Source organism: Anoplopoma fimbria, chromosome 12 (assembly GCF_027596085.1).
Source record: "Anoplopoma fimbria isolate UVic2021 breed Golden Eagle Sablefish chromosome 12, Afim_UVic_2022, whole genome shotgun sequence".
Taxonomy (NCBI): Eukaryota; Metazoa; Chordata; class Actinopteri; order Perciformes; family Anoplopomatidae; genus Anoplopoma; species Anoplopoma fimbria.
In genome coordinates, this window is record NC_072460.1 from 3,118,304 (window position 1) to 3,130,803 (window position 12,500).

The 12,500-nt window shown below is 42.5% G+C and overlaps 1 protein-coding gene across 1 annotated transcript; it reads right to left on the minus strand.

Annotated features, from left to right (window-relative positions):
- Positions 1 to 497: 497 nt before the first annotated feature.
- brpf3b (bromodomain and PHD finger containing, 3b) lies at positions 498 to 11,891 on the minus strand. Its single transcript, XM_054609196.1, is given in 14 exon segments — positions 498 to 1,810; positions 2,295 to 2,449; positions 2,651 to 2,745; positions 2,980 to 3,068; positions 3,149 to 3,230; positions 3,714 to 4,025; positions 4,028 to 4,315; positions 4,979 to 5,269; positions 6,663 to 6,975; positions 7,533 to 7,661; positions 8,620 to 8,751; positions 8,944 to 9,100; positions 9,268 to 10,826; positions 11,523 to 11,891. Coding segments are annotated over 13 exon segments (3,762 nt in total). The 5' UTR covers positions 10,803 to 10,826; positions 11,523 to 11,891; the 3' UTR covers positions 498 to 1,626.
- Positions 11,892 to 12,500: the final 609 nt, after the last annotated feature.

The window sequence follows — 12,500 nt, forward strand, 5'->3', positions numbered from 1 at the left end:
TTTTTATCTGATATTGATCAGACTGTGTTGGATTCTTTGGTCTCACATTAATCTTTCACAATTCCCTCTGTTTACTTTAGTTCTGCAGTCATCATTGCATTTTAGCTTATGATGGGACTGAAATGAATTTGTGGATTGCTTCAGTTTCTTTGGACAAAAGATAGTTTTAAGAACTTTTTATGACCGTTGTATACAACTACAATTAGTTGTACATGTACAATTAATAGTACTTTTCACTATGCTAAACGTTCTTATGAATAAAAATAAAACACAGACTGTTAGAAAGAGATTTTTCTGAAGGAAATCTGCGACATCACGTTCACCACACCTGTTAAGAGTATTTTAGAGTGTTTTTGAGCTAATAATCTGAATCCTTGCCTGTAAAACATTTCAAATATCCTCAAAATGATCATTAGTAAATAATAATAAACAATGGCTGTTCTCACCTTTGGTTTTAAAAAGAAAAACACATACAACTGAAGTAAAGTATCCCAAAAGGTTTTTAATAGAGCATTTATTTCCAAAAATGTGGAAATACTTGTTTTGACAAAATATTTGGTGAGCAGGTAAAATATGCAGGTATTACAAGCTTATAAAGGTGTATTTTTCCATTTGATAAAACTGGGCTTTCGACAATAAATAGGATATTCTGGGGGTCAACAGTGAATGATGAGAACAATCATCACCAAACCAAATGTGAACGTATCTGTTAAAATCTTGGCTTCATGTATTTTTTAAACTTCACTCCATTTGTTTTAAATAAGATTTAATTCTCAACTTTAACCAATATAACTTTATTTCTATAGTTCTGTATCCCATAAATAAATTATTTCTCTCTGTATCAAAAAGAGAATTCAAATATAAAGAACAATTGGCTCATTGTGTTGTATGCTCTGAATGTACAAACACACACAGCACAATGAAATTACATCAAAGACAAGCTAAGTACACTGCAGCAAGTCAGGAATTATTTCATCTCCACAAATATACACAGCCTCACTTTTCCCCTTGTGGGTTGATTGAAATACGCATTTTCAAACAGCAACATTAAGTTAAAATTGGGTTTGATAATAAACATACATATGTACACGAAGTGTGCCTTTATAATATACAAGTGTCTTTGTAAAAGGTTAAAATGTAAAAAGCTATTGTATAAAAGATGGCAGTGATCCATTCACAAGTCTTCTGCGTTTTATATAAATATGTCAAATCTCTTTTTTGACAATTTGATTCCTTGGCAGTAGCATAATACGAAATAGAGGGGAATTCTTTTACATTTGATCCAGAGACACAGCTTCAACACATCCCGGTGGAGTAAGCAGATACCTCGATACACCCCTGAACAGGGATTGAATGCTTACCGACAACAGCAACGTGGGACCTCAGGGTAACTTCATTCACATCTAGAGCTCCACAACGACACAAAGGCAAAACCACCGCTCTGTGTGTCAGACACTAGTGGTTTGGTAACGCACCAGAGTCCAGTACTCTGTGCTGTGTAGCGACCTCTTCTAGACCACAGTGTGAATACAAATGTAACTGGCAGTAGGACCACCTGCTGCTTTAAGACCAAACAGAAATGCATAGTGGCTGACTGTGGGCGCACACGGGGCTCACCGTTGCCCCCTACAGGTAGTTGGAGGCGACAAAGCCGTGGCTGTGGCTGACTCGGCTCTGGTGGATCATGGCGCGGTCGTACGCCACCTGGACAGACTTGCGGATGCTGGACTTGCGACCCTCCATTATGCGCAGCTTGTCCGCTGTGTCGTCTACACCCAAGGCTGTCACTTTGTCTCGTGGGAGCCACTGCCTAAAGAACCAAAAACACAGATGACGACAACTTTCACTGCCATAGACCTGTTTGCATTATTTTGGACCAACATATACATATATATATATATATATATATATATATATATATATATATATATACATATATATACACATACACACACACATGTACACACATACAAATATATATATTTATGTGTTCAAAATATAACTTTATAAATATAACTTTAGAATTTTGAACACATAAAAAATGTGTTAAAAAAACCCAAAAAACATATTTATGTATCTAAATAAATACATAGAACTACCCTATAAAAAACTATGCTCATGTTGTTGTCAATTTAAAAAAGGTATATATATTTTTCAAATTAAAAAGGCTCTGTTTTGTAGCAGCTTGGCCTAATAATCCTGATCCTCCTTTACTGGACAATCCCCCAGCTGAAATGCATTCTGACCTCATGCTGGGTATAAGGTTTATTTGCGCGTGTCTGTTTGACCCTCACCATGTCCGCTTGTTGTCAAAGAAGAGCACCAGGTAGAGCCTCTCATTGGTCTCCTCCTGCCTCTGCTCACCCAGACAGAGGACCTCTTTGGGTGGGACAGGGATGGGCACCCCATTGTGCAGCATGCCCTCCTCTGGCATCTCTGGGTCGATGACCTGGAACGAACAGTCAGTCAGATCTCTCTGGAAATTCAGGTCTGCTTCTAGCCCTGCACTCTCACACAGCTGTTCTGTTGTCCTAGGAAACTCCTAATTTAGATTTGGTGAAAGCTGCCTAATGTATTGAAGAGCTACACCATCTGTTGACAGCTCATATGAGATGATGTTTGATTAATATTTAGAAGAAAAAGGGATTACCAGAGCAGGATAGGAGGGATATCCCCGACACTTGGCCCACACCAGAGCTAGGGGATCCAGCTCCGTCCCATCCTCAGGCATTAGGCTACCGTTGCCTGCAAAACAGCAGCAGATGGTGTAATGCTTTTGTCAATAGGAAGAAAATGAAACGCATGAATATTTGAAATAGGGTTAGAGTGTCGTATTGCAAAATCTCTTATGCTTAGGGGACATTTGTGAGCAGAGAGAGAGAGAGAGAGAGAGAGAAAAGAGGATAGCAATGGTACACAGCACAAATAACTGCTATTTAAATTCAAGTGAACTTAAATCATAACAAAAGAAAAACATACCAGTATAATCTGAGTCACCATTGACTATCTCCAGAAAGGGAACTTTGGAAAGAGCTGGTTTCCCGAGGCTTCGTTTGGGTGGTGAGCTACTGTAAGACAATGTCACGGTCAATGTATTATCAATCGTTACCATAACCAAACAACCACTTACGGATGCACCATGTCTTACATTTCTTTGTGCAGGACTGGACAAGGGCTGTACTCAGAGTCGGACCCGCCGTCTTTGTGCTTGTTAAAGCCGTTGGTCAGTCCTGAGAGCAAATGAGAGAAATCTTAGAACAACCTCATAAGACCAGGATGAGAACTAGATAAAAAAAAAGGTCACACATTGAGAACAACACAGCAGTACAGTGCTACCTACATCGCTAATCAGTGCAAAATAATACAGCATACAATCGCACATAATGGGGGATGCAGGGTGGTGTAAGGGTAGAGGGGATTGGGCAATGTTTGAAAACAAGTTCCAATGCTGTGATCAGGTAGCACGCTTTGTTTCCTCACAATTAAGAAAATAAAAGAAGGGGTTGCTGACCTGACATGATAAACAGATATAAAAAAATGGATATAGACAAATTGAGGACTGCTCTTTCATCGCTTAAAGAAGAGGGATGACAAGTACAGCACACTAACAATAACCTATGTGGACACATAGGTTAACTGACAGGTAGTCAGTTCTTAGTAGCTCTGGGTAGATTATCTTAAACCGATGTAAGGAGCTACATAAAGCCTCTCACCACTTTCCAGTGTATGTTTTGGTGTCTTCTCCGGCTCACTATCCGAGCACATGAACCGACTGGGGGTCCATTGTTCATTGAGGGTGGGAGGTCCGGGGCTTTTCTGTGGGGTCTTCGATGGAGTGGACAGAGGTGTTGAGGATGGGGTACTGGCTGTGGAGTTGGGTGCTGTAGGGGCTTTGCTTGAATTGTTGTCCTGCTGCTCCTTTCCGTTCAGCAAGGGATTGTCTCTCTCTCTGAACAGCTTAGCTCCATTTTTGGCCTTTTTGAATAATACGGAGGTTCGACGTCCAACTCCCCCAGTGGTGGGCCGGGGGGAGCGCTGAGCTCTGGCAGGCCATTGGCCACCGCCTGTCCTTCGCTGTGCAAAATGGGGGGAGGCAACACCTGGCGCTCCTGTGTATTAGTGCAATTCATCTTCTCTGTGGCGAGGTCTGAGAGGTCACCGTCCATCTTTAGGCGTTTGCAAGGCCAGCTGGGGGACCGGGGCTCCCCTGTGATTGGTCGCAGGGTGGGAGGTTCCAGCGGTGCATCCCCACGTCGTGGAGGAGGAGCCGGCCCCGTCAGTTCCAGTGTCGGGGGCGAAGTGGATTTGAGGTCATCTGGAAGAGGAGAACATTTTCATTAAATTTCACTCAGCATGTTATTCATTTATGAATGTCCATTTAGTATGTAGTGTGATGTGGTGGTGTTTTATTCACACTGGAATATGGTGTCACTTCAGAATGGCTTACATCTGTGTAACCTGCTCTTTCTACAGGTATGGAGGACCTTATCAAGACGAGTGAAGAAACAACTTTGCTCTCACAACTGTACACCAGCAACATGGTAACATGGCAGTATTTCATGACTCAACTGACACAAATTGCAGGTATTCTGCTGCGCACCTCTGTGGTAGAAGGAGACTGTTTGACTGGACTAGCCTGTAGTCAGAAGTGGGATGACATGGCATGACTGTACGTGGCCAATGGAGAGTGGTGAGTCCATGAAAGTGATGTACAGAAGAGGTGCAGACATAGAGTGCACTGGGAGAGAGGAGTTGTGAGGCAGCCATGGCTAACGAGACTCTGTGGGCCCCTACTTACTAGACTGGAGACAGTGGGGTGGTTGGGGTTGGTGCGTGGGGGGGACCCTGGCTCAATTACCTGAGGACAATGTTCCGTTAGCTCAAGTGTACAACTGGTCTCATTGAAAATAGAGGTTTTTAAAGGTTCATGCATTGGCAATTTCATACTGTAGGCACATCTGTGCTTTTCATCACCCACCTTTGTCCGAAGACGACAGGCCGTTGTCCGCCTTGGCATCTTTGTCGTCATCCTCCTCCTCGTCTTCATCCTCATCGTCTTCCTTCAGATGTCCATTGTGAAGGCTGTGGCGGGGGTGTTGGCCCTGCCTGTAGCGGATGTTGTTGATCTCGCGACGAAGCAGGCGGATGCGTCGAGTTCGGGCGCCACTGCACCGCATGGAGGAGACAAAGTCCATCTTTTCTAGCAGCTCCTTCAACTGTTCCTCCACTGTCATATGAAGCCGGTTGTCTGGATCCAGCACACTGTCAACTGGACACAACAGGGAGGTGTTAGGCTAAGGGTGAAGCTGACATGCATGTTTCAGGAGTTACAACAAACATGAGTTTAATAGTGATAGTTTTTAATTGAATAGACTAGCAACAGCCCAAGTGCCAACACACTTGAAAACAAGAAATAAGATCCTGTCTAAAAAAGAGAGCAGAACCCAGTGCTGTTGTTTTTTACAAAGTAACTCATCATGAAGCAACTCACAACTGCCAGAACGTTACTCTCTCAGCCCTTCAGTTTGCCATGTACACTGTCCAAAGACACAATATACTGCAATTTCTTGAGCAAAAGGGTTACATCTCCAGTATGAGATGGTGTTTAACCAGCAACACAATAGCAGATAAAAAGTCAGAGACACACCTACATTGATGACTGATGAGCCAGTTAAATATATATTAGCGAGCCATCTCCTGCAAACTTTTCAAATCTTAAACCTCATTCAAATCCAGCACTTCCTAGAAGAAAATATCCGACTCCACAATACATAAAACAGCCTGAAATCTCAACAGAAGAGCAATATGCAAAAACAGGCATTTTTGGAGAGGGGGCATTTCTTTCTCATTTAACACTTAGAGGAATACTTCTTCTTGAAGAAAAAAAAACGTTTTCTCCCATGCCTCCATGGTGAACGAAGAGTCAAAAAACGTAAAAACGTTCTAATGAATTGAAATAAATGGGGGACAAACTAAACTACAGCAAAACTATATCAAAACATCAGTTTACAAAATCTCACAATACTGGAACAACATAATCAAAGTCTCATTTATCCAGTTATATTCTCACTACTTCCCAAACACTACTTCTATAATGCATGTTCGCAAATACTATTTAAAACAAGCATAAACAGTCTCACACGTGTGCAGTAACGCTACTCTTATGTGTGAGTCTGGACGAATCCAAAGTGTTTTATAAGTCGAAGATGCATGTGTTAAATCAGACTTGGATTAAAGTGCAAGAGCTGTGAGAGAATTTGTAAACGGTTGTTTTGATATAGATTTGCTATTGTTAAATGCAGTCCCCATTTGCTTCAATTCATCAAGACGTTTCTCTTTTTTTTTGTGTTCACAAATTCAAACTAACACTGGGTGAGTAATTGAAATACAAATGGAAATTTTGTTGGTGGAGTAATCCTTTAAAACAAAAAGTGTTATAAGTGACATAGTAATCATTTGTATTTAGTTACTTCCAATCACAACTCACACTTTAATTCATGTTCATAATCTATTTCAGTCCCATTTAATCCACTTTGATTTGCATTGTATTATCGTTAAAACAGAATAATAAAAACATAACGATAAATAGTCTCATATAGACCACGATCTAAAGTACAAAAGATTGTTCACATTTCCTGTCCAGTACCACCATTTTTACTAACCATCCTCCCAGGTGCAGCTGTAAAAGTCTCGTTTCTGCGGCGACTCTGACAGATGCATGCCGGTGTTGAGGTCCAGGCCGGTGTTGGTGGCTTGGCGTTGGGCATGGCGCAGTATGGCTCCTCCTAAGTCTCTAAGACGCAGCGCTATCCGGTGGAAGACTGTGTCGTTGTTGTTGTAGAGGAGGCAGTTGGACACCATCAGGTTGAAGTCGGTCTCCAGGTCAGCCACTGAGCGGTAGGCATGACTCTCCAGCTTAGCGCGCATAGTGGAAAAGTCCATGGGCTGGCTGATGAACTCCAGGTAGTCTGGGACCTGAAGACAAGACAACAAAACATCATTTCATGAGGAAAAGGGACACATATAAGCAAATAACAATACAAATGAGTGAATAAGTGTAAAACTGGACAGATATAAAAGGTTACATATAAATGAAGGTGCTGTCTTGGTTGCTCTGGTTCCGCAAGTAAATGTCCAATTAATTTTTCCCTCAGCAACTTTGGAACACTTTGACAGCTTTAATGGGCATGAACCTCTTTCAGTTAAATTATCAATACAAAAGATTACAAGCTATATAAGAAAATATTTGGTTCAGCAAATCTGAAGCCCCGTATCCTTAATAATTGCAATGATGTCGCGTTCTGAATTTTGCTACACCCCGGATTTGCCCCTCTGACTGTCTTCTTCTCCACAGCAACAACGGCCAAGGCTCATGGGTATTGTAGTATTCAGAGCCGTCCGCCAAATTGACGGAGATTTCCTGAAAAAACACTTCTGGCGCCAACAGGCCCCTCCCACTTAACAACTCTATACAACCTGTTTGCATACATCTGGTCTCTGGCAACTGGGATTGTAACAGCATAGTGTCTAACCTCCTTGATGTTGACTGGCTCTGCAAAGATCTGGGCTGTGTCCTTCTCCTGTAGTTGGTCCAGAGTGGAGCGGAGCAGCACCAACATTGGGGTCAACTGCAGCTCCAGAGCTTCCTGGTGAACTTTGACCTGCAGTTGTCAGAGGATATGCATGTGATATAACCACATATGGAAGTTGCAGCCAAAAAATGTCAAGACTTTCAAGAGGCTAAAGGGAAGAGGAGCAATGGGAAGCGATACTAGTGAGAGACTGTTCAATGTTGTCTAACCTAACCAATTGTTTTTTTCTATGAAACATGATCAAATCTGAATATTTCTATAAAGATGTCCACAACCAACCAGAATATCATGTAAACTCCTCATCAGATTTTAACATCCACAGGCCACTGGCAGTCCAGTCCATCTGTATAATTGATGGCCTTTTCTTTAAAGACAGTATTTTATTTGTTTTCCTCTCTGTGACACAGCTCTGTCCATTCATAGCAGCCACCTGTTGGTTTTGTTGTACCACTCAGTTAGGGTGAGGGGATAGCATCACATGTAAAAGAGATGTCAACACATACTCTCTCAGTGTGACCATTAGAAAACTAGATCTTCAGACTTCATTGGTGAACACAATTTAAAATACCCATCATTTAGATTCAGATTTGAAATACTGCATTCTGTAGAACAGCAAGTATTAAATTGATAAAACTAATAAATTAATCGCAAACCATTTTGCTACTCGATTAATCAGTCTGAGTAATATTTTTCTGATTTTTTAAAAAAGTAAAAATTCCAGCTTCTTTAATGTGAATATTTTGGGGTTGCTTCACTCCTCATAGCAATTAACTGAATATGTTTGAGTTGTGGACAAAACAAGAAATCATCAGCTTTGGAAAATGCTGATGGACGATTTTAACAATTTTCTGACATTATATTTATCAAATAACAAATTGATTACTAAGGAAAAAATAAATAAAAAACCCCCCAGATTAATCGACAATGAAAATAATCCTAATATTCTGTACATGATCTTCATAATGTCAAAAGGGGAAAGGATGAACTTTTTAGCATTAGAATAAGATACTCATCCCGTGTATATTACCTGTTCTCGTTTGAGTTTCTCCCTCTTGCGGATGAGCTCCACCAGCAGCCTTGCTTTCTCAAGATCATGTCGCAGCTTCTGCCAATATCTCAGTGCTTCTCGTGCAGCAGAAACCTTCTCATCCACCTCAGGCTACAAAGTACAACACATTTTCTTGTTAGCAGTTTAGTATTAACACTCTATCAGATGTATCTAAAGGCAATCAATACATTTTTGAAATAGTTTGTTAGGACAATGGCTCAATAAAGTCACAAAAAATGTTATCAGCAAAGAACAAAAATAGTCACAGAGCGCTAAGACTGTAGAATGGTTTCCTACCCTGACCTGCTCAGTATTCCTTTGGGATTGGATGCTAGTGTGAAGACGCCGGACCAGCGGCACACCGTTCCTTGACTGACGCTTCAGTAACCAGTAATTATGCAGCCTATGCATGAACTGGTTTTTACGCTGAAAGAGGATACCTTTACTGATGATATTCAGCCTGTACAACAGAGATAGATGCAGGGTTGGTCTTACTGTCATCATAACAAACATTGGTCCAGTCATTTACACAACAAATCTGGTACTTGTAATTATACACTACATGCCAAAAATCTCTGGTTTAACCTCAGAAGCATTTTATTATATTCAAAATAAAAGAAATCCGACCTGCTTGTGGGTATCTGAGGCACTGTCACTTGTGGTGAAGAAGTTTGTTGTTCTGTTGACTCTGAGCCCTTCTTCCCTTTCTTTTTATCCAACTTGGCATCAATTTCAGACTTCCTGCCTTTTTTCGGTGTTGTAGGGCCCTCTGTGTAGGCACTCCGTCCTCTGCTCGCCCTCCCTCTGCTGCCCACCACCCTCCCTTCACTCTCCTCATCTGAGACGGCCTCTTGTCCTGGTGGTGAATGGGCCTCACAGAATGCTGTCTTTTTAACAGTGAATGTAGTCCCATTAACGTTTGTCTCTCGCACAGGATCAATCTTCATAAACAGGCCAGCACGCTGAGCACATGTGACGTGAAACGCAGTGTAACAGTTGGCCTTGTGGCACTGAATTGATGCACCACGGCCCTTCTGCTTGCACAGGTAGCAAGTCAGTTTCCAGCGTGCTGGGGGGATGTTATCGACCCCTTCCACTGGTTCCAGAAACACTGTGTTGGCAAAGCAGACTTCAGGGATCCAGATGGCACAGACTACATGTGCCCAGCGGCTGTCACTTGTTTGTTTGAAAGCACCTCCACGGTTCGGACATAGAACACAGTCAACAGGTTTCTGAGGGGACTGAAGGCAGCAGCGGCACAGCCACTGGCCCTCAGGGATGTAGGGTACACCATAACACTCCTGGTGGACGGCCAGGTTGCAGGAGTCGCAGAAGAGGATGACATTGCTGTTGAGGCACTCATCATCCAGGCACACGCAGCAGAAGGCATCGTCGTCAATAGCACTCTGAGAGGGTGCCCGGCTGCGGGCTTCCCGATACGCCTCCTCCTCCAGCCGGTCTACCAGCAGCTCAAAATTGTCTGGCGTGACAGCTGAGTAACCCTCTGACGTCCGGCCAGCATTGACCATCTCCAGCCAGGCGGTGTCCTCTTCGTCCATGTCATATTCCGCCTCAGCTTCCAGCTCCTCAGCTAACCGCTCAATGTAACGGTAATATGCGGTGGGCAGAGGAGGTGCTTTGACTGGCGTGAAGGTCTCTAACACATGAAACTTAGGTTCAGGGAGGGTCATGTGCTGGTGTGATGCGTTAACCTTTTCAGGGGTTTGTGGATGAGAATTGGAACAGTGGTTCTTGGAAGGGGGTGGTGATTTGACAGGCGGACATTTGGAGTCTTTCCTGCGACCCCGGGGCGTGATGGCTTTACGGACTGTTTGGGCACTGCTGGTGGGAGGTGATGACTGCTCGCTGTTCTCCTTGTTGCTGTTACACTCAATAATGTCCTGAGCCTTCATCTCATCTTCAGTAATGACCTCCAAGGGTTCCAGAATAGAAATGCGGTGAAGCCTACCATCCAGTTCCACCTCTACCACCTTCTGGGCCTGGGAGTAGGACAGGGTTTCTCTGCTCGGAGATGCTTTGAGGCTGTAAGGGGATGGGGATCGCTGGCGGGCACCCCCACGCCCACCAACTGTCCCATTGGACTTCTTGACATCAGTTCCATCTCCTGCGGCCACCTGGCCTTTTCGACGTGGCTTCCTCATAGGCCACCAGTCACACTTTACCTCCTGTTGGTTTTAAAAGGAAATAAGATGAGAAAATTGTTTTGTGGACTGTTAATAATAATAATAATAATAATAATAAACATACAAAACGTGGTTTGTATAAGAATACAGCTATATAAGAATAACGCTGTAGTATTTTGTTGTGATTGTTTGCTTCTGTTATCTTGATTGTGTATCAATCTCCTATTCTTATCCAGCTAGATTTATTGGACAGCCTCATTTCCTCTTTCCTAGATTTAAAAAAGGACTAATCTAAATCTAATAACAACAAATAGTAACTTGTAGTGTTAACATTCCTTCACACACCTCAAACTCACTCAATCAAATCAGCTGAATGAGTAAATCAATTAATTGATTGATTACCAAGTGTCCAAATGAGGGTCACTCTACACTGTCAATAGACACAAGAAAAGAGTAATAGAGCAATCTGTGCCTCACTGTTGGCAAATACCATCAGTGCTGGCTCTGTATGACGACACAGAGGGCACAGCCAATCAGCTTTCAGATAGCCTTGACGGACCCACCCCACAGCCAATCAGCTTTCAGATAGCCTTGACTGACCCACCCCACAGCCAATCAGCTTTAAGGATATAGCTAACCTGCTAACTTTAACACACTAACTTTAGCAGAACAAAATGCCATGTTTAAAAAGAAATAAAGAGTTGTCTATAATAAAGAAAAAGTACATATTCATCTTACCTATTATGGCAACTGACACAGTAATGGTTGCCTCACTTGCTGTTAGCACTCTCGAAGCTAACAGCTAGCAGCTAGCCGCTAGCTACAGCCGGTGTATTTGGGTATTTTTTTAACGCTTCCGTTTCTTCACAACGAGGCGTCTGGAAGCCGAGCAGTCAGTCCCAAAGGTTTACTGAGAACACGAGGGGTACATCTGCGCTGCTGGTCTGAGAGAATCATCTTATTGTCGACTCAATGTTGTGAGAAGGAGAAATGCTAGCATCGTTCGGCTAGCTGGCTAGCTGCTTGGAGCCCTGAGTGTGTGCTCAGTCGATACTAGTCCGAGTAGAAACACTTCCGGATGAGTTTCAAAATAAACTCCTTATTGAAGCACGCTGTTTTAAATGTTTCACAATTAATACAACTAAGAACACATTTCCTTGAGATGTTTTTTTTTATCCATCCCATCCAAGTGCAGTGCATGTATATTTCACTGTTTCATTCATAAACTTACAATTCCTTTCTTTTCTATTGGGGCATTCTTAAAGATTAATTATTAAAAATAATGATTTGCTTTTGAAGCTCGACTTTCAGTTTTGTTTCATCATATAGCTGTGGAAAATGATTTGCACTCATGCTTATATTTTCTTTTATTTTGACGAGGAGTTTGCTCACTTCCGCTCCTATGGTCGCTTGTTACCTTTGTAGCAGCAGTTTCAGACGTTTAGCCCCGCCCCCTTTTGGCGCCACTCGTCATGATTTTCGCGCGCAAGCTACTCATCAGGGCCAATGGCAGCAACCTGTTTGATCTCAGTTCAGCCTTAAGCATTTTAAATGTGTCATTTGAAACCTCTGAACTACATCTGGAGTGGAACCTTTGCACCTGCTCTGTCACCCCATGTGCACCAAAAATGTGTGTGCACCAAAAACGTGTGCACACATGCATGCTCATGAAAACTGTTTATTCTTTCAGTGCACACAGTCACCTACTTAAGAGAG